Source organism: Tupaia chinensis, unplaced genomic scaffold (assembly GCF_000334495.1).
Source record: "Tupaia chinensis unplaced genomic scaffold, TupChi_1.0 Scaffold000275_1, whole genome shotgun sequence".
NCBI classification, from domain to species: domain Eukaryota; kingdom Metazoa; phylum Chordata; class Mammalia; order Scandentia; family Tupaiidae; genus Tupaia; species Tupaia belangeri.
Genome location: NW_006159757.1, coordinates 2,372,585 through 2,395,719, shown reverse-complemented (window position 1 = coordinate 2,395,719; position 23,135 = coordinate 2,372,585). Strand labels below are relative to the sequence as shown.

Sequence of the window (23,135 nt, the reverse complement as noted above, 5' to 3'; positions counted from 1 at the left end):
TTAACAGTGAACCTCATCATCTTCAATTTGGGTGACCAGAGGAGTGATGCTTTCATTAGTAGAGAGGGGAGTCAGGAGATGGAAACATTTATAGCATAAAATGATTTGCTGTGGAGCATGTAAAACTGAAGCCCATGAGAACAGCCCATTCACTGAAATGCCCTCACAGACAAGCTAAGAGAGTGGACCTGAGGTGCAGCTGCAAAGGTGACTCAAGCTGACGAAGCTTGGGTACAGGTGAGGTCATAAAGCTAGAACCACCAACCAGAGAAGGGGCTGGATATGTATAGCCCTGGGGGATGTCTGTATTGGTGGGACAGACAGAAGGACTAGTAGGATAAAGGGGGTTTCCAGGGTAGCCAAACAGATGGGGATGGAGAAGTTTAGTGCAGAGAAGAGCTATTTGAAGTGAGCAACTGAATATCTGGTGCTGCATTGAATGGCCATGTCACTACAGAGATGGAGTGGACTAGCACAATTCTTTATGCATGAGAGACAAGGAAGGAAGGAGGAAGGCATTATATATGGCATTTTCATGAAATTAGGTGATTTTTAAAAGTCTATAAATGTAGTAGGATCACTAGGAGAAGAAACTTGGTTTTCTTTTTCATCTTTTTTTTTTTAAGATAGAAAAAATGTAAATATGATTCTAAGCTAAATAGAAGGATCCAGAAAAAAGGAAGAAGCAAATAGAAGGTGAAAATTGAAGGACTTGTGTCAGAAGAAGGCAGGGGGAAGGAAGGGCAGTCTAGTCTACCTCTCCTATGGTGAGGGGGAGCAGTGCCTTGGGAAAGTCTGTTCTCATGTGGGTCCCCATGGGGAAGAACCCAGCAGCTGCCCCTTGTGCGGCCTGTCCATCTCTTCACGAACCCAAATGATTGCTGAGGGTATGGATGGCGTAACCTAAGAAAGAGGAACACCTAAGCCTCTGACACATGAGGAAAAACTGGTCAGGATTGGAGAGATAGTAAGAATTTAAGACAAAAAGTTATTTGTAACACACATAGGCCAGGAATTTAAATATCTATAACTAGAAACAGAAAACGTTTATACACCTAGAGCAGAAGATTAAAAAAAAGTTTATCTTAGAATGACACAGAGTTACAATTTTATTGACCTTTCTAGAATAGGTAGACATCTTGGCCAAGAGTTAGTAAAACAAGTGATTTAATCTTTTTTCTTTAATTTTGTTAGTTTTGAAATGGAATTAATTGTTCACTGTCACTTTTCTTATTGGACTATTGGAGTGTGTGTGTGTGTGTGTGTGTGTGTGTGTATGCATATATATATTTCATTTTTTATATTTATATTAAATTATATATTTATGTGTATATAAATACATACTGATGCTTTTTTATTTTATTTATGAGAAAGAGTAAGCCTGGGAGGAGGGGGGTGGGGAGCTGGGAGGTGAGAGTATTTTTTTACAAGGTCTCACAGTTGTGATCCTGCCCCGGTCTCCTAGTTAGTATAGACACACGCTATCATATCTGGCCTGTTCATGTTGGTTTGAGATCCAAACCCAGGCCTACCGTGTGGCCCCAGCCTTGGACAGTAGCACCCTACCACTTACACCATTACAGCCAGCACACTCTTCTAGTTGTGACTAGAATAGTTTTGTTCATTTCCTTACCTAATGTAAAACACAGGTAAGCAATTAATACATGCTTTTGTTCAGTGCTAGCAGATAACCTGGTTGTATCAGGCAGTAACCCGGATGATTCAGTGGGAATAAAGTATCATTGAGTGGTTGTGTTGCACCCTATCCACTCCTGAATTCATGTGAACATCAAAGAAAAGTACTAGCATTACTTTTTCTAAAAATAGCGTCCACCTTTATCCATAGGAGAGATACATTCCATGGCCCCCAGTGGTGGTACAAGCTGTGGGTAGTACCCAACCCTTTACACACTACACTTTTTTTCCTATATGTATATACATTATAAAGTTTAATTTCTAAATTAGGCACAGTAAGATTAACAACAATAATAACAGAACAACTGTAATAATATAATAATATACTATAATAAGTTATATGAAACTAGGCTGCAATAAGACCTAGTGATCTTTCTCTCAGAATCTATTGCCTTTGGAGATCTCCCTACCCTTTCTAAAAATCTGGAATATAAATGCAGAGAGAAGATGGATTTCTCACTCTTTTGTGAACTTCCCACAGAACCTCAACTGTGACTTGAGGTTATAGAAGCAATACTGCCTCCTTGCCGGGAACAGAATGGTACCACTGGATTAAGCGGAGCAAGACAGCCATTTCCAGGCAGGATTTCACCACTGAGGGTCAGGCCCCGAGGCCTACCGGGAATTGTTCATTCTTATCGCAGACAACACATGGCTGTATGCTTCCTGCTAGCCCTGTACAGGGGCAGCAGCCCTGCCGCAGGCTGTGCTGGGGCACACAAGGCCACAGCCCCCAGTGCTCAAAGCCAAGACTGCACCAGATGATGTCTTATCCTTGCCAACCTTGGGGTCAGATCTTCCAGAAGGAAACCTTCCTCCTAGATAAGTGCTTTCTGCCTGGACAAACCACCCCTCCCTACGATACCCTGAGGAAGGCCAGACTTCAGACGGGTTGACGATGACCCTGGTGGTGTGGGCCTGTTTTCCTCAGAGGCTCCCATCCCTCTACCTCTCTAGAGGCCAGAACCTGGTCAAATCAGCAAATATTATAGCTGCAGAGAATTGGCAAGATGATCTAGCCAGTGCATCACTGTGATCCAGATGAGGAGAGAGGCCTGTTAGGGTAAATGGTTTGCCCGAAGAAGCTCAGGTTGTCACCAGCAGTGAGACGACAGTCAGCTCCTCCATGCTATGAAATATTCCAAAGCAGGAATTACATTTCTGGATTTTTATTTTCCATTTTCAAATTCCCGTCCTTGTGAACATAGTCTTCAATGTGTATCTATTACTATCAGTAAAAGCAAGTATCTGAGACCAGCTAAGGGAGGTACATATTTATATTTTGGTAAATCATATCTTTGGAAGAACAAGTTCAATATTCTCTTTCCTTGTTCCATTCCGCTTTTTTGAGAGAGTGGTTTTTTTGTTTGTTTGTTTGTTTGTTTGTTTGTTTTTGCTATGGGATGTGTGGGCTCACCAGAGAGACAGAGAGACAGAAAGCAAGAAATCACCCACCAGGGGGAATGGCCATGCTGCAATCCCTTCTCCTCTGTTCTCCTCTTGGGATTTTGGCCACACAAGTACATGTGCCTGCTGTGAGTTTTAAGCCACCAGGTCCGGGTGGTCAACTACATGAAAGTCCAGCAACATAACCATAGGCCATCTGCTGGTCCCTCTTTGCTCCATTCTTATTAGACCCTGTGTACTGATTTATTTGAGCTGATTCTTCCAAACTTGTGGCCTCAAATAATACCATCATCCTTTTTTAAAGTAATTATTTTATTTTATATATTTATTTTTAATTTGACCAGTGAGATAGAAAGTATGAAAGCAAGTCACCAGGTCCAGAACTCAAACCACAGTCAGTCATGTAGGAATCCAGTGCTTTAACCACCACGCCACCTGCGGCCCCAATATACCTTCATCCTTAAGTTTCCATGTTCCATGGGACCAGGGAAGAAAGTAAAATTAAATATAGGTAGGAGGGGTACCCAGGTTTACTAACAGCTGGTGAAGTAGATTTCTCTCTTAGAAATAATCAACTAGTGGGACCAGCAGATGGCGTAATGGTTACATTGCTGGATTTCCACATGGCCTACCACAGTTTGAGTCCCAGACCCTGAGGCTTAAAATATGCTGGATGTGCACATTTGTGTGTGTGTGCACGCATGTGCAAGCACGTGCATGCCCAAAATCCTGAGAGGAAAATGGAGAAGGGATTGCAGCATGTCCATCCCCCCTGAGGGATGATTTCTCACTTTCTGTCTCTCTTTCTCTCCAGCGAGTGCACACTCTTTATAGCCAAAATATCTCTCTTACAGAAAAAAAAATAAAAAAAGAAATACCAACTAGTGAGAGTGCCAGTAAGCATTTTGGAAATGAAAATGAAGGTGAAGGAAATAATACAGCCACTTTGGACATTAAGAGTATAATACCATCATGGGATAAAGCCTCAAACGTCATTGAAAGTTTGTATCTAGGTCTGTAGCCTCTGAGTTCTCTTACCAGCCCTGCAGAGAACCAACAGTGACTTCTCAGGCCCTGCTTTGCACCAAGTCAGTCTCCTTGTAAACTAGAAGTGGGCAGTAGAAGGAAGTGATGCAGATGTTTGAGGAGTCAAAGATAGTATCCAAATACAGACTGTCACATAGTGAGATTACATCACCTCAGAACCTTTCACACCATTTTCTAACACAGTCTCCTCCTACCCTATCACCCTCTTCCTCCCCCCCCCAAAAAAAAATCTTTTAGAGAATAAATGAGAGGTATGGTTATTGTGGAATAATTGGTCCCCATGGGAGAAGAGATTCTCTGTATTTTGTTAATGCCCTAGGGTTGTGATTAGCTAATAATGATAGTGCCTGTGTCACTGCTTAATTATTCTACCTCCTCCTAGTCTTCCTTCGCTGTTGGAATACAGCATCCCAGCTCGTTTGAGGCAAAACGACAACCACAGGCTCTGGTGTCCTGAGTGTGTTTGGCCGATGCAGGCAATTTTGTCTGTGTTTATGATTATTTTATTTCCTAAACCACAAAGCCACTGTGCTCTCACTATCTAATTGTTCTATGGAAATTGTTTAATGAATGCACTGAAGGCAATCTCTTGCTGTCTTCTGTTAATGTTGTTTTGTTGTAGCTTAAAAAAAAACCTCTTGCAGTTCAGGAAAAGTGCGGAATGGAGTTAATATGAGAAAATTAATGTACTTGTTCCCTAGAAAGCAAGGTAGTTTCTGGGATAGACATATACTAGACATGACCTACAAATACACTGGTAACAAAGCAAGGAAGAAAGGAACAAATAACCATGGAGGAAACATTCTTGAAATGAACAAGTAGTAAATGTGAGAGACTGATGAACCTCTCATGGCTATTTTGCTACTTTTCTTGGTAAATCTGGAGTCTATCGAAGGATAGAGGCATACCTAAAGACCTTAGTATTGAGCAGTCAGCCTCACCCCAAATTGAGAATCTTGTTTAACACGCTACCTTCTACAAAGAGTAATAAATAAACAAAGCTTTGTTTCTGCTGGTTGTCCCTGAGTTAAGTGAAAAGAAAGGTGGGTTACCAAGGATGGTCTTGACTGTGGTCTTCACATGTCCACGAAAGTGGCTAAGAAGCTTGCCCTGCTTAAAACTTACGCCAAAGAGATGAAGTGTGTCACTGGTCTCATGAGCTCTATTTTTAAAAAGATCTACACTTCGGCATATAAGCAGGAAGGGATGGTTCAATACAGTTTTCACTTAGCCACAGCCTCACCTGTATCACAAGGAACCCTGTAGTGAGGCCACAGCATGAGGTGAAATGAGGTGCCCTGTTCATCTTATCGTGTCTCACAAACTGGCCTCATTTTAGGAAAGCTACCTACAGAGTCCAGGTCACCTGCCTCAGCCTTCAGTGTAAGCTTCGTCTACTCCTTCAAGTGTTTACTTAGTGTCTGCTCTGTCAGTTACCCTCGTAGGTTCTTGGAAGTAAGACAGTATAGAAGAGCAAACCATAACTTACTGCTCTCATACAAGATTTTTTACTTCAGATTCCCTGCCTCCTAGCAGCTATTCCCCTTTTCTAACGTAAACTATTCCTTTGCCTCTTCCTATGACCTTTGATTTCTTCATTCCTCAAACTAAATTGTATATCCAGCCCTGATGGCATTTGCTAGGACTATACTGTGACATCCTGAGATGTCAGTGTGCCAAGGAAGCTCCAAGAGGGCATGTAGAAATCTGATTCCTGGGCCCCACAGCCACATCCAGTGGACTTGAGGCACACCCCTCAGTGCTCCTGATGCAGAAAGTCCTAACTATAAATTTTTAAAAATGCCTTTCTCCATTAAGTATGTATATGGCTATAGCAACCGTCAGAGCAATGTGGCATCTGCCTCCAGCAGTCATAACAAGGCTGACCAAGTGGCCAACAGAGCATCTCAGGAGCCCTGAGATTAGGGCAGAAGGAGCTTGCACCACCAAAGCCTGTATGCCTTCTTGATGATTTGTTCATTTACAGTTTGAGTGGGGTATATTGCTTTATGTTTTTTCCTGGGACATGAGAAGATAGAAGCCGTTTGCATCTTAAGCTTGACAAGGCTTGTATTTACATAGCTCTCTTTGTTCTTCAGTCTCTGAACTGACCTAGGATTTACTTAGTTATGCCATGGGCAATGAAAATTAAAACCTTCACCAAAGTTCTGCCTTAAACTGTTAGAATTCTGTGTTCTTAGTCCTTATTTTTCCTGCCAGGAGACACAGCCAGCATGTGTTTGGCACCAGTAGAAACAATAAGAGCTTTCAAAAGTTGCTTTATTGGATCTCTGAGGTCTTCAAGCCCAGCGTCAGTATCTGCAGAAACCCTTGATATATGACCATTCATTGGCCTCTTGCTTTCATAGCTCTACATACCAGGAGCAACATGCCTCTGAGGCAGCTCAGCTCACTTCAGAAGACTTCTAATCCTTAGACAGTTCTCCTTATATTGAACTGAAATATGCCTCTTTACAACTTCCACCCATGAAAGACCTAATTCTGGTCTCTTGAGCTACAAAGAATATCTTTCTGATATCAAAACCTAAGACTGTTTCTTCCCTTTGTCTTCTCTCTAGCTTAAATTTTTATTACCTCTTTCACTTAGTTTGACTTTCATGTCTGGTCACCCTCCTCTGGATGCTTTCAAAACTACGCACAGACTGACCTGATGACCAGATTAATGACAGAGGTTGCAGAATTCATCATCATCCCAAGAGGTGTTCTGGGGGATTACGAACCAACATTTACAGCCTCACTTTTCCTGAAATGTTCCTTTGGCATTTTGTAAACAGTTTGAGAAAGTGAGGGGTATAGTTCTCAGTGGAAATTGAAAGGAATTTTAGGTGGGCAGAATACAATTACCCAAGGCTGCATCTTTCTAGTATGCCAACACAGAAATAGGAAAATATGTGTGTTGGTGGAATTTAATTTGTCTCTGTCTATTGTATCTAGGGTCTCTTTCTCTATTGTGCATCTGTTGAACATTTAGTTTTAAGTATTTGATTCAGATTGGCTGTGTGACAAATTCGAGTTTTTCTTCACTGTAAATAGAGAGATTATTTGTTAAAATTCAAAAGGTTCTCAAAGGCAGCTGGATATACAATAGGCAGTATCTTTTTCACCTGAGACTCAAACCAGAGTGAATTTTCAAAGTATTATCCAATAATAGGGAGCCATGGTATCTTCTCACAAGGCAAGACCTATAGTTGTTTAGTCACATGCTTTATTCATCTCCCTCCTTTTCTTTACGTCTCTCTGTCTTCTTAACTGAGACTGTCCATAAACAGCATAATAGCAGTGAGAAACTATGTTCAGTCCAGTTCAGTGCAGCCAGTATCCCTGGATTTTTAAGTGAATAGAAAACCCACAGACATCTAGTTTTGCATGTGTTAAATTATCAGTAACAAAATGGGCCCAGTAAGCTTTCAGGCCTTCTCTACCTCTCCCATGGCCCCTAAGCAAGGCAAGCAAGACATCCCCAGAGCTCTTGGGGTATGCGTGTCTGTCTGTAACAAGTTCTCTCTCCAATTTGCTATTCACCATTACAACTGTGAATTCGCCACAGGACAGCAGGGTAAGGCTTTGACACACCTCTTTCTCACACCTACATTATAAACTTGAAGGATCTGGGAAATCTATGAGGCATGAGAGCAGCTAGTTTTGATGTCATCCAGGCTCCTTTTCTCTCTTCCAGTGAGTGAGGCTCTGGTTAGAAGTAGGCAGTGAGGAGTTTGCCTCCTGCTGCTTTGGGTTTCTCTGGAAGAGGAGAGATCTGGAGGATCAGCAGCCCAGCAGGTCCTAGCATGGATGTTGTAGAAAGAGAAACGTTTGTAGTCTGGCACTTGAAATCCACTCACTGATTTCCTGGGAGGTAGAAAAGGTAATCCAGCAGAAACAAGATCAAGGCTACATAGTCATCAATAATTGAGGATGTTTAGACTGAGCATGGAGAAAAGCTTATCTCCTTTTGTTGTTGTTGTTTTGTGAAATACATTCTACCTAGTCTTCTCTCCTCAGTTCACCCTCTACTTAGTCATTGATGATCTAAAAAAGTCTCTAAATAGTATCAGATACTGTGCCAAGTGCATTACAGATATCATCATACTTAATCTTCACAACCACCCTTTGAGTTGCGTATTCTCTTCCCCCCCCTCCAGATAAAAACTGCAAAACAAAAGTTTGGAGGGAGGAGGAAACAGTCTGAGTCCAAAAGCACTCTACAGTGCTTAACTCCAACTCCAGTCTTAACTACAGTGCTGTTTTGCCTCCAATTTTCTGTTTTTCAGATCTCACTGAGAGATGATAGAAGTGTAGTGTTCTGCTATTTCGTAGAAGCTACAGCCTTATTTTTTAGTGACTAGGAGGCCACGCCAGGACTTTTTCCTGTTCTTCGCAGTGATGCCTCCTTGGCCCTTCCCCCCACAGCACAGATTAGAAGCAGAGTAGCCTTCCCAGTTAAGAGCATGAAGTTCTGTGTTACCAAGTGAGGTCCAGCACAGTGTACACTGCAGAGACTACAAGGATAAGATCCTGTCATATTTTTTTGTGTCTCCAGCTGTTGTAATGAGTGTGCCACAGAATCAGCATGATGATGGGTATGGTTTATGAAGAGGGAAGTGGCATTGCTTACTGGTAGCAAGCCTTTCTCCAGGTTACTGATCTTTGGGCGTTGGCACCCATGCTTCTCCTTCATGACTGAATGGCAGCTGAGTCTGGGGCCTTTTTAAGTAACTGGAGTTTATACATGCTTCTCAGATGACTTTGAGAATATCCTGATCTGGTGACTCAGTGCACTCCCCTCCATACCTCATGAATTTGCATTCTATTCATTTTATGTGCTGTGTGAATATTCTCAGCCTCTTCCTTTCCGTTCTCTTTTCTTAAATCTAAATAGAGTCCAAGAGAGGGGGAAAAAATAGAGCTCTGAATAAAAGGAAGATTTTCCAACTGGCACTGAGTTATTTCGTTAGCTACATTTCATCAAGACAAAGACACAGAGTTTCGTGACAGTACATTAAGCTTCTTTGCAATGCAGTTTATCCACGTATTTTTCTCTCTAAAATTCTTATGAAGTCCATAAGTATAGCCAGTCCAGCCACCTTTGATTGCTGTTTTCATGTTATGTGTTATTCCTTTCTTTTACTTTCAGCCCATTTATGTCTTTGAATCTGAAGTGGCCTTAATCAGCATATAGTTAGATCTCATTTTAGTGGATTCCCCCCTCCCTGTAATTCGGTCTGATAATCCCTGCCTTTTGATTGGATTGTTTAATTCAACATTTCATATTTTTATGAATATGGCTTAATTTACCCCTGCCATTTTATTTTTTTTCTATAGCTCAGATCTTTTTGTTCCTCCAGACTTCCTTTATGACTTTATTTTGTATTAAGTGAATATTTTCTAGTGTAACATTTACATTTCTTTAATGGCTTTTTCTCTAGTTTAATTTTTTTTCTTAGCTTTTCAGGAGTTTATAATACAAATCATATCTTATCAGAATTTACTTTAGATTTATACTTCTTTTTTAAATGCCAGAGGGAACATGCACTCACCAGAAAGAGAGATGGAAAGGGATGAACCTCCTCCCAATGGGACATGGTCATGCCACAATCCCTTCTGCTCCCATTTCTCCATCCTGTCAGAATTTGGGAATGCATGCACATGTGCCTGGTGTGTTTTGCAAGTCACTGGAGCTGAGACTGGAACCATAGTTATCCATGTGGGATCCAGTTTCCCTTAACCACCAGAAAATTGGGTCAGCCCCAAATTTATACTCTCAGTATCAATAAGAAATAGAAATGTTTCTCCTATAATTCCTTCCCCCCTACCTTTTTTCCCAATGGTTATTAATATACATATTACTAGGAGACTTAAAAAGATTTATTTAAGAAATGCAATTAAGGGAACCAGCAGTTACCGTAATGGCTATGTCGTTGAATTCCCACATAGTCGACCGCGGTTCACGTCCCAGACCCTGTGGCTTAGAACTCATGCCGGGCGCATGTGCATGCGTGCCCAAGATCCCAAGAGGAGAATGGAGGAGAAGGGATTGCAGCGTGACCATCCCCCCTGGGGGGTGATTTCTCGTTTTCTGTCTCTATGTCTCTCTCTCTCTGTCTGGCGAGCGCACACGCCCTATAGCGAAAAACCTCTCCAAAAAAAAAAAATGAAATGCAATTAAAAGCTCAAATTTATTTTGGTACAAAAAGAAATGAAATCCATGTACAATTTTGACATAATACATCATTTTTACAGTAGTATGTGTGTGTGAGGGAAAGAAGAACCTCAACAGAGTCCCATCACATAGTAATTCCCTCCTTCTCAGTCCTCCAGCTCTTCAGGGTCCTGGGCACACATCCATGTACCCAACATGTTTTCAGGCCAGCTGAGGGATCCAAACCCATGGTTAGCCATATAGCTTTCAGCCTTACAGAGCACTTGTGTTACTGCTGCACCCATAGGAGCTGGGCCTCCCATGAACTTTTTAGGACCCCTTCATATGGATACATGTTAACAACCTAACAATATATTGTTAGAATTATTACTTTATAGAATTGATTGTCTTTTAAAGAAACAAAATAAACAAGAGTTTTCTTATATTTGTACTCTTAGTATTTGGTTTTAACCTTTTCATGTATCATTTCTGGTTTTCTTAATTTCTTTCTGTTCATTTGAGTTACCATGTGGTGTGATTTCCTTGCTCCAGTATAATTTTGCCTATATCTTTTGTGCTGTTATTGTCAAATACATTACATTTCTATTGTATTTTCAGAAAAGTCATTACACATTTTTGCATAAAAAAATTTAAAAATATGACTTTTCCAGCAATGTGATTCATGTTACAGACCCAATGATAGAATTAAATGCACATTGTTTGTCAAGTTAAGATAGAAAGGAGAAGAAAAAATGTGTTTTTACTGTCTTTTATAATTACCTACATAATTACTTTTATCAGTTTTCTTTGGGGTGTGTGTGTGTATGTGTGTGTGTGTGTGTCTATGTATTTAGATTACTGCCTGGGGTCATTGTCTTTTGAACTTGTCTAAAGAACTTCAGTAATTTTTGGATGGCAGATCTGCTAGCAGTGAATTTTGTCTTTTTTTGTTGTTGTTATCTAAAAATTGCTTGATTTCTCCCTAATTTTTTGGAGGATAGTTTTGCTGAATATAAAATTCTCAGTTGATAGGTTTTTCTTTTCAGCATTTCAAATATATCATCCTGCTGCTTTTCTAGTCCATTGGTTCTGCTGAGAAGACAGCTGTTAATCTTACTGAGATCCCCATGTACATAATAAGTCTTTTTTTCTCTCACTTGCTTTCAAGATTTTCTCCTAGACTTTCAACATTTTTACTGTCATGTATGTGGCTGGGCATAGATCTGTATGTTTGTTATACTTTGAGTTTATTGATATTTTTGGATATATGTATTAATATTTTCCATCACACTTGGGAAATTATCTACCATTATCTCTGAATATTTTTCCTGGTCTAGTTTCTCTCTCCTTTTGGTACATGCATTACATGTGTGTTAGTGTGCTGAATGGTGTGTCATATTTCTATATTTGTCTTCTATCATTTTTCTTTTATTTTCTTTTATTTTTCTTCATTCTTTTTCTCTCTCTCTTCTTGAGCTTGTATAATCTCTACCAATATATCCTCAAATCCATTCATTCTTCTGCCAGCTCAAACTTACTGTTGAAGTCAATGGTGATTTTTTTGTTTCAGTCCTTTACTTTTCAACTCCAGAATTTCCATTTTGTTTATTTTTATAATTTGTCTTTTTATTGATGTTTCTGAAGAAATATTGTCATATATTTCTTTACTGCTTTAAGTGGAATTTCTTTCATTTGTAGAACATATTTATAATATTAGGTTATCAGAAAAGTCATGATGTATTTTCTATACTTTTTTATGCAAAAATGCATCATGACTTTTCCAGCAACCCAATAGTTTCTTTATCTTTGTCTACTAAGTCCAATATCTGAGTCCTCTCAAACACATTTCCTACTTTTTGCTTTTGTCTAGTAAGTCTAATATCTGGACCCTCTCATACATAGTGTCTGTCTTTTTTTCCTGTGTATGGATCACATTTTTCTTGTTTCTTTGCATGTTATATTTTATGAACAACTGGAAATTTTAGGGTATATAGCAATTCTGGATATGATTTTCCTCATCAACTCTATGTCTCCCCCTCCCTCACTGGCTTTTCGTTTCCTTACCTACTTAGTGACTTAGCAAAACTAATTCTGTGAAGTCCTTGCTGTGAGCCTATGATGTCTGTCCTCAGAAGGCATAGCCTTAAGCTATGAGTGACTATCTTATTTTTCCTTTTTAAAAATCACATAGTTCTTACAAATGAAGGTCTTGGATTACCTCTTAATCTCTATTATGTTTCTGGCTAATCTTTCTGTATTAAAATTAACAAGCTGTTATGGTTCACTTATTTCTAGTTATTTTTTTATCTATTGCTTTGGCCTTGGGCATGAATTATCCCCAAATCTGTTCTGTGTAGTCTTTGAGCTAATGTTGAAGTGTGCTCTGACCCCTGGAGGATTCTTAGATCTTTTCCTGGTTGTCTCTGTTATATGTTCATCTAGTCTACCATGTCCCCAAGCTTCCTCTTAATTGAGCACCACTGAAATTTCCATTGTTTCTGACAATGGTTTAGGCTTGAGTTTTTCTCATACTGTCACAAATAATGTCATTCTCCTTAAGGAGAATTAAAAAGCTATGTTTTTATGGCCTGTCTCTCCCTATAGAAAAAACCATGACAGTGCTCTACTGCAGGGACAGCAACCTTCTTTTCTCTGAATGATACTTCTGGTCTGGAAGAAGGATGTTGTGTGAGGATGGCAGTTCCTATTCTTAGCTTACCTGCCCCAGCATATATCCTGCCCCCATAAGTGGGATAGGGTGAGGGTAAATAGTGTCCAGTACTCTCAGCATGCTGTGCCTGGGGTAGAGCTTCCACTGTATGAGTGGAGACTGGGTTAAGGAAAGGAATTCCACACTTCCTGGCCTAGAAGAGAGCTTGTACAATAGAGCTGGGAAGAAGAGGTGAGTGTAAATTAGAAATGCTAATAGTGAAGCATGCAGGTGGCATGGTGGTTAACGGTGTTGGACTCCCACATGGCCAACCATGATTTGAGTACTGGACCTGGTGACTTGCTTTCTCCCTCCATCCCTCTGTCTCTCTCTCTCTCTCTCTCTCTCTCTCTCTCTCTCTCTCAGCTCTGACCCTCTCTGGTCAAATTTAAAGAAATAAATAAATAAGAATAAAATTAGATAAAATCTTTTAAAAAGAAAAGAAATACTAATAGTCTACCCCTCCATGGGAGAAATCATAGCCCAGATTTGGGGCAGTAGGGAGAGAGGCCCTCATCTTCTTGGTCATACCCACCTGGATAAAGCTTCCATTATACTAAACTTAAGGGGAATGAGGAGAGTGATACCTGGAAAGAAAGCAAGTTATGGCTTAAATGCCACAGATTTGTGCTGTCTTTAATGAGATTTGGTCAGTTTTCTTGAGAAAAATGTTACTTCAATTGTGTATTCACTTAGGACAGTTTTCAGAGACTTTAAGTGATTAATCTTTATAATTTTCACCATTATGGTTATTTCGCTGGGGAGAGAGTTCACAGGTATCCTTTTATTATCAGAGTTCGTGTGTGGCTTGCTTTTTTTTTTTTTTTTTTTTTTTTTTTTTTTTTTTTATATTTGTTCTCGCTCGCCAGAAAGACAGACACAGAGAGAGAGAAAGTGAGAAATCACCCCCTGGGGGGATGGCCATGCCACAATCCTTTCTCCTCCTCCATTCTACTCTTGGGTTCTTGACCATGCATGCACACATTCCCAGCATAGATTTCAAGCCACCAGGTCCAGGATTGAAACCACAGTCGACCATGTGGGAGTCCAGAGATATAACCCCTAAGTCATCTGCTAGCCCTACAGATATCCTTATACAGTCACTCCAAAAGTGATTCCCTGGTGTCTCCAAAAATTCTATGATGAATAAAGTAAAGTAAAATAAAATATTTTTTATTGCTGGCTTAGAATCTGGACATGCAGGCTAGGATGTAGTACAACAGTAATGCAAGTGGACCCACATGGGAAAAGTCATGAGTTTGCATTTTCTCTGAGTATGTGGGCATATGCCTAAATGCCTGTGACCAGGGCCAGCTGAAACTGGGTGGATTGCATATGAGGACCCTGGTAGAAATACCTGTTTTTCTGTGTATGTCTCCCATGGAAAAAATAAACGATTAAAATTTTTTGTTTTAAAGAACTTAAGGATAGTTTCTGTCCTTCATTGACTGGCATAAATATCTGATAAGGGCTATTATATGTATACTGATTTAGGATATAGTCCATGGGAATATCCCAAAAAGGGTAAGACTTCTTCTCTGGCAGTTACATGGACTAGGTTTCCAGGAAAACACTTCAAAAATAAATAAATAAATAAATAAATAAATAGTATAATAAGATATTTTTAATTACATCAATAACTACTAAATTAGTAAAGAATAATCAGAAGTCAAAGAATATATGAAAGGGGGAATCCAAAGTAGCAGCTAGTGGCTTTTACCTTTAAAGTCATTTGATGAATCAGATAAACATTAGTTCCCAAAGTCTTACAGTACATAAGGAATACAGGAAAGTCTAGGGCGCATCTGAGGTATCTAATAGAAGAGTCTTAGAGACCCTAAAAGGCTAAATTTTTAGTGTTAGAAGGAACAAGAAAATATTCCCCCTTAGGAAATTATAAGAAAGAGTGCCTGTCTCAAAACTTAGTAGAGTAGAGCTGGAGCTCCAGCCCTCACATGAGTTTACAAGGCAATTTTATTTTATCTGAGTGGTCAGAAGTCATGAATTCAAAGCAGTCCCTAGCTTGTATTTTCCTCCAGCACTTTGCATAATCTAATGTAGGCCATCTCTGAAAAGGTCCATCTTCAACCCTAGGCCTCAAAGAATTCCCAGAAATACAGTGCCAAAGTAGTTAAGATCACAGTCAAAAATCACAAAATACACAAGTAAACCAAACACCAAAAGTAATAAGCAGTAGAGACAGAGTTAGACGCCATATTTTAGATCCACCAAGCACCTGGATATTGGCATCATTAGCTCATAGCAGAAAGGAAGTACAATTAATATATTCACAAAAATTTAAAGGGATTGAAAAATGCAAAGGCAAGTGATTATTAAAAATGACCAAGCATGTTAACAAAGTAATTAAGCTTCTAGAAACAAAGACTATAATAATCAAAATGTAAAAGTCAATGGATATATAAGTTTAACGGCATATTAGATATAGTTAGTACAAGAGAGAATTCAGTCCGTTGAAAGATTTGTGGAGATTAGGTACAACTGAGAAACAGAGAGAAAATATGAGCAGTTAAATGACATGGAGTAGATCTAATAGATATCTAGTTAAAATTCCTGAAGAAAAGAGGTAATGGGGAAAAGACAATGTAAGAGCAGTTATTGACCAAGAACATTTTAGAGATAATAAAAGATATAAAATAATTTTAAAAATAAATTTTTATATTCAACTATCCCAGCGAATTCCAAGCAGAGAAAATAAAAATAAATTCATAATTGAATGTACTATAGAGAAAAATGGAGAACAAAAGACAAGGAGAGGCTCTTCAAAAAAAGAAAACACTCTAAAAGGAACACAATTAGACATCTCAACTGACATCTCATAGTAATAAAATGTCATGATATAAATATCAACTGAAAATACTCAGCAAAAACACATTTCATGAACTAGGGTAAAATGAATATGTGGATTTTCACACATATATAAGATAAGAAATTATTTCACCATTAGATCCTCACTAAATAAAGTTCTATTGGATATACTTTTATTTTACCAGCTGTACATGCATTCAGAGGAGAAAGACAGAGAGGGAAAGTAAAAAAAAAAAAAAAAAAAAAAAACCACCACCACCACCACCACACACACCCCCCATTGGAGAATGGTCACACCACAACCTCTATTTCGCCCTCCCTTTAGGATTTTGGGTATACATTTGCACATGCCTCTGCAGCTTGAGCTGTGCAGTTGGCCTTGTGGGATCAGCCACCTAGCCCACCATGCCATCAGCCAGCCCTCTACTGTATATACCTACGTTAAACTAAAGAATATTTCCAGAAGAAATAATGATGAAAGGAAGTGGTAAATATATGGGCAAATCTATATAAATGCTATTCAGTAGAGAAAACAGTGACATATTGGGATAAAATATTCTATAACTAGAATAAATGACATGAGTATAACTCACAGAGGTGACTTGAATATTGTAAGATCTTTGAGTTGTTTGGGCAAAGAGTAAAGATAAGGATTACCTTTGATTTTCTAAGTTAAGGATGACTGTTAAAATTTTTAAGATGTAAACAGCAGATGGCATAATGGTTACGTTTCACAAATGGCTGACCATGGTTCAAGCTTCAGACCCAAAGGTTTGAAACTCACACCAGGTGTGTGTGCATGCATGCCCAAAATTCTGAGAGAAGAATGGAGAAGAAGGGATTGCAGTGTAGCTACCCCGCTGGGGGATGATTTCGCACTTTCTGTCTCTCCAGCAAGCATGCATGCCCTATAGCAATAATCTTTCTTTTAAAAAAAAAAATCTATGACCATATATAAAAGGATATAAATATTATGCATTACTTCCGAAGTCATAGAGGGAGAAAATGGCATTGGAAAAACAAACCTAAAGGAAGGCAAAAAAAGATGAAGAAAATATATAAGCAGTTTAATAGCCCAAAATATAATGCTACCATTAAAAGGCTATTAAGTTATTAGGCTGGGGGCCAACAAGTGGCATGGTGGTTAATGGCGCTGGACTCCCACATGGCCAACCACAGTTCAAGCCCCGGACCTGGCAGCTTGCCTTCTCACATTCCCTCTCTCTCTCTCTCACTGTCCTTCTCTGGTGAAATTAAAAAGAAAGAAAGAAAAAGATGGATGGATGGATGGATAGATGGATGGATGGAAAGAAAGAAGGAAGGCAGGAAGGAAGGAAGGAAGGAAAAGAAAGTGAAAGAAAGGAAGGAAGGAAGAAATAATTCTTTAAAAAATTATTAGGCTGTATTTTTTTAAACTGTCTATATATTGATTACAAAGCATATCGCTAAGCTATAAACAGATGAAAAAGCAAAAGATAGCAGAAGATATACCGTTCAAATAACCATAAAAGTCTGGGACTAGTCTTTTTTTTTTTTTTTTAAGAGAGATTTTTGCAACAGAGCGTGTGCACTCGCCAGAGAGACAAAGATGAAGAGGCAGAAAGTGAGAAATCACCCCCCGCCCCAGAGGGGATGGTTACACCGCAGCCCTTCTCCTCCATTCTCCTCTTGGGATTTTGGGCACACATGCATACATGCCCGGTGTGAGTTTTAAGCTGCCAGGCCCAAGACTCGAGCCTCAATTGACTAGGTGGGAGTCCAGCGACATAACCATTATGCCATCTGCTGGACCCTGGAACTGCATTTTTAACATCTTACAAAACAGACTTCAGAGTAAACTAGAAATAGAGAGGTCACTACCAAAGATTTGTCTCGCCAGAAAATATGATTATTTCCAAATATCTATGGAAGTCATAATATGTCTTCAAAATATATTTCCAAAAATGAACACATTTACATGAAGAAATTAGCATAGTTGTAGTAGAAGATTGTTACATGTCAGTAACTGACAGATCAAGTGGACCAAAAAAAAAAATGGGACTTAAATGTAAATATTTCTGATTTTAAAAATTTGTTGAGGGGGCCAGCAAGTGGCATGGTAGTTAAGGCCCTGGACTCCCACATGGCCAAGAGCAATTCAAGTCCTGGACCTGGGGGATTGTTTTCTCACCTTCAGTCTCTCTCTGTCTGTCTGTCTCTCTTTGATGAACACATAACGAATTTTTAAAATAATAATAAATTAATTAAATAAGTAATTCTTTAAAAAAATTTACTGGGGCCTGCAGATAGCGGAGCAGTAACATTGCTGGACTCTTACATGGCCGACCGCTGTTCCAGTTCCAGAGCCGGTGGCTTAAAAATCATTCCAGGGGGATCAGCAGTTAGCGTAATGGCTATGTTGCTGGCCTCCCATATAGTTGACCAGAGTTCGAGTCCCGGACCTGGTGTCTTAAACTCACACCAGGCGCATGTGTGTGTGTACCCAAGATCCCAAGAGGAGAGTGGAGGGGAAGGGATTGTGGCGTGGCCTGCCCCCCTGGAGGGTGATTTCTCGCTCTCTGTCTCTCTCTGTCTTTCTGGAGAGCGCACGCACCCTATAGCAAAAACCTCTCCAAAAAAAGGAAAAAAAAAAAAATCATTCCAGGCATGTGTGTGTCCATACCCAAGATCCTGGGAGGAGAATAGAGGAGACAGGATTTCAACATGGCCATCCTCCCTGGGGGGGTGGGGGCGTGTAATTTCTCACTTTCCCTCTCACTGTCTCTGTCTTTATATCTCTTTGGCAAGCAGATGCACCATAAGGCAAAAACCTCTAAAAAGCGGGAAGAAAGGAAGGAAAGAAAGAAGGAAGGAGGGTAGGGAGGAGGGAAGAAAGTAAGAAAAGAAGAAAGGAAGAAATTAATTTATTGAGGGGGCCAGCAGATGGTGTGGTGATTAAGGCTCTGGATTCCCACATGGTCAACTATGGTTCGAGTCCCAAACTATGTGTCTTGCCCAAAATCTCAAGAAGAAAAAGTAGGAAAAGGAATTTCAGTGTGACCATCACCCCTGAGAGTAACAGGGGTGATTTCTCACTTTCTCTCTCTCTGTAGCTCTGTCTCTCCTCTCCAGTAAGCACACACACCTTATGAGGAAAACCTTTAAAAAAATTTTTACTGAGAATAACTTAATAATTATACTAATACATATTTGAAAACTTAAAACACACAAATTCCAAGAAAGGAATGGCAATAAAACTGACTCAACAGGAAAAAGAAGAATGAGATAATCCTGTTCATTAGAGAAATGTAATCAGTATTTCAAAATCATCCATGAAGAAATAACAAATCTAGACTATTTTTACTGACAAGTTCTAGCAAATATTTTAAGTTATAGTGATTTTAATCTCATATTGTCTATTCCAAAGAATAGAAAAATAGGAACAATTTCCCAGCCTTTTTAAAAGGTTAATAAAAACTTGATTGTGGGACCAGCAGAGAGCGTAATGGTTACATTGCCGAACTCCCAAATGGCTGACAGCGGTTCAAGTCCTAGACTCTGCCGCTTGAAACTCACACCCGGTGCATGTGTGTGTGTGTGCATGCCCTAAATCCCAAGAGGAAGCAGAAGAGAAAGGATTGCAGCATGGCCATCCCCCTGGGGGTGGTTTCTCACTTTCTGTCTCTTTGTCTCACCAGTGAGCAAGTATATCCTATAGCAAAAATCTCTTCAAAAAAAAAAAAACTTGGTTGCAAAACTAAATGTAGCATAAGGACAAAAATAAAGGCCAATCTTCATCCACTTAGATGAAAAAAATTATAAGCAAATTATCATCAACCAGTGAATATAAGGAATTATTATGTTTTTAAAGCATAATTATGGTTGTGACATTATAAAACAAAATGTACATAAATTTTAGAACTGTATACTGAAGTATGTAGAGGTGAGGTGACGCAGGGTCCGGCATTTGCTTAGAGAAAGGGAGTAGGTTGACTCTTGAATGCTGTAGAATCTAGATGTAAGTTTATGGGATTTTTATTTGTTGTCTGCTTTTGTGAATGTTTGAAAAGTTTCATAATACAAGAGAATTAGAAACACTGACATGGTTATATATCATTTTATTTGAACAACAACAAAAGGATAGCAGATATTATCAGGTGATAGAAGTTAATGCCATACTTGAACAGAAAAGTGATAAGGTGGGAAATTCATTTTTTTTAGGAATTTTATTGGGCCTCATCCAAATGAAATCCCAAGTAAGGCATGTTGCAGGCAATTCTATGTAGTTGCTAAAGGCAGATTAGGTATGAGTTTTAGCAAGGCAAGGAGGATGGAAAGGAAGTTCAAATACTCAGGATTTTACAGCTAGAAACAGACTAACTGGATCTTTTAGCAGTGATTGGAAATGAGGATAGCCTTTTTTCTTTTAAGAAACATTTTTTGCTACAGGGTACATGTGCTCGTTGGAGAGACAGAGAGAAAAAGACAGTAAGCAAAAAATCACCCAGGAGGGATGGCCACACCACATTCCCTTCTTCCCCATTCTCCTCTCAGGATTTTGGGCACATATGCACACACTCCATCACCAGAATGGAGTTTTGAAAAAAAAAAGAATAAAAATAATATAGATGAGAAACAGACCAGCGGGTTGTAAAGCTACACAAATATAAGATGCTTGAAATATTATTTGCAGACGCAGTTATAAGTACAAAAGGGATAGGAAGTATAGCCACTTTGGAAAACAGTTGAGCAGTTCCTCAAAGTGGTAAACATAGATTTATCACATGACACAGCAACTCCACTCCTGGGTCTAAACTCAAGAGGAATGAAAGTGTATTTCTGCACAAAAACTTGTACATAAACGTTCATAGCAGCATTTTTTACAATAACCCAAAAGTAGAAACAACACAATGTCCACAACTGATGAATGGATAAACAAAATGTGATGTAATCCATACAATGGAATATTATCGAGCAATAAAAGGAAGAAATTCTGACACATGCTCCAACACGGTTGAACCTTGAAAACATTAGGCTTAGTGAAAGATGACGGGCACGGAACACCCCATGTCTTATGAGTCCACTTGTACGAACTATCCAGACTAGGCAAATTCATAGAGAGAGAGAAATAGGTTGGTGGTTTCCAGTGTTGGAGGGGTGAGAGAATGGAAAGTGAGTGCTAATGGATGGGCTTCTACTGACGGTGATAAAACTTTGTACTGTCTGCTAAAAACCACTGAATTATATAAAGGGGTAAGTTCTATGATATGGGAATTATATCTCAAGAAAGAAAAGGGAATAGGGGCAGCAGGTTTGTACCAGAATGGTTTTTCTCCTGTCACTTAACCTTTTCCTACCACCACCACTAGGGTCTTAATGTTTTCTGTCGAACTCAGAAAAAATGCATTTTTCTTTTCAAAACTTCTTTGAGAAATCACCAAGTCTGAAACAGAAACAATACAAAAAAAAAAGCTAGGACCTGCTGTTTTACTCTGCTGCCAATTCCTTTTTGCTTTGGTTGTTTTTTAGCCCTTAAGAAGGAGGCTGAGAGGATGCGGCTCTCCTCAAGGAGGGCTAATGAAGAATTACCCCGAAGGACAGGCCTTCCATTCACAGATTTCCCCCTACTAAGGAACAGTGAGCATATTCGCCTTATTGGCAAAACAGAGCTATAATTATTTCTTTAATTGCCACGTCTAATTGTCAAAATTGCCACAAGTACAATCCCATCTCTTTCACACCAAAAATGTAAGCAAGGCTCACAGACTTCTAATGACGGAATGATTCCTTGGCGCTCTCTGCTGAAATGATGACAGGTTACTTTCCATTCCAGTTGGTTTCCACTGATCTTGTGCTTTCTCTTCCCCTTTTCCTCTGTCTTTTGTTTTTCAGTGGCTGCTTCAACCCCCAACTCCACTGCTGGTGCAGCCATGAATTCCTTGACTTCTCTGGGGACTCTGCAAGGACTGGCTGGAGCCACTGTTGGACTGAATAATATTAATGCACTAGCAGGTACCATAAACAGTGAGTATTTGCTGCTCTGGTGGACAGCCTTCCCCCAAATTCTCCACAGAAAACGGTCAGCCAGAAATGACCTAAAAGGATATGTAACGGGGAGAACTAAAACTTGGGATGGAGGAGCGCATGCTTTGAAAGGCAAATGCTATCTATCTACATTCATTTTGTTTCAAAAATACCAACTACTCACCACCCCCCACTCTTTAAGTATTATAGATGTGTTCGTCCATAGATTACGGTGGATGACAGATATTCTCAGGCTTGAAGAAATTTGGCATAGTTTGGGATTTATTCTACTCTCTTGTGAGACAGTGGGTTATTATAGAAAAATGGATGGGCTGGACGTCAGGAGTCTCAGTCCAGCTCTGTTGCCCTTCAGCTGTGGGAGCTCAGGCAAATCTTCCACTTGAAACTTAAAAGTTCTGAGTCAAGTGAAAGTTTCTCTCAGTTCTAAAGTCCAAAGGTTCCTGATTCTATAGGGGGGGAAAAATGAGGCCTTAGAAAGAAGGGATGACGTCGAGTGGAGATGAGCCCCTCCTGAAAGTAGCATCATCTGACACCAGTTATCGAGCACTAGGCGTGAGTCACTCTGCAGCAGGGACAGTGCAGAAGGACATCATTCTACAATGGCAGGTTGAAAGAGAGGTTGAGAATAGCATACAAATCACACGTGGTCCTGAAATACATGCACTCACCAAAGAGCTCTAGGTTCTATCCAGCACAGCCTACCCATTCCTGTCATTTTAGATCTATGTGGGGAACGGTAACTGGGACAGAGGATCAGTCATATTTTAGGCTCATGATTAATGTAGCCTTTCGTGACGGGGAAACTGATCCTTGACCCATAGAGGGGACACCTCGACACCTCATTTGCCTGTCCCTCCATTCAGTCGCCCCCTGTTGTTTGAGAGTAGCCACCTAAGAGGTCCATGATAGCCAACAGAGCTATTGACTCGGGGGGGGGGGGGGGGGGCAGCTACCTACCATACAGCCCAGGCAACCTGACACATACCCATTTAAATTCTTAAAGGGATCCTTGACAGTTGCCCTATTTTAAGCCATGATCAGTTAGTGGGCTGAGTTTAAAGGATGATCAGGCAGTACAATTTTTTAAAAGCAAAAATGTCCCAGTAATCTTATACTTCAAAACTGCAAAAAGAGTACCTTATGAGCCAGTGGTGTGGTGACTAAGGTGGCTTGATTCCACATGGTCCCACCATATGCTTCAAGTCCCAGACCTCACAACTTGAAAAACAGGCCAGACACATGTGTGCATGCCCAAAATCCCAAAAGGAG

General features: G+C 39.8%; 1 protein-coding gene across 15 annotated transcripts in view; it reads left to right on the top strand.

Annotated features, from left to right (window-relative positions):
• The window catches only part of CELF2 (CUGBP Elav-like family member 2), a 744,392-nt gene that overhangs the window by 701,654 nt on the left and 19,603 nt on the right, over positions 1-23,135 (top strand). For 12 of the 15 annotated variants that reach the window (XM_027772460.1, XM_027772458.1, XM_027772463.1 and 9 more), the window contains one exon: positions 21,714-21,833. In XM_027772460.1, the coding sequence (XP_027628261.1) occupies positions 21,714-21,833 (120 nt within the window). Of the gene's footprint in view, positions 1-21,713; positions 21,846-23,135 lie in introns of all 15 variants that reach the window. The other 3 variants (XM_027772459.1, XM_014588400.2, XM_014588403.2) reach the window with 1 other exon arrangement.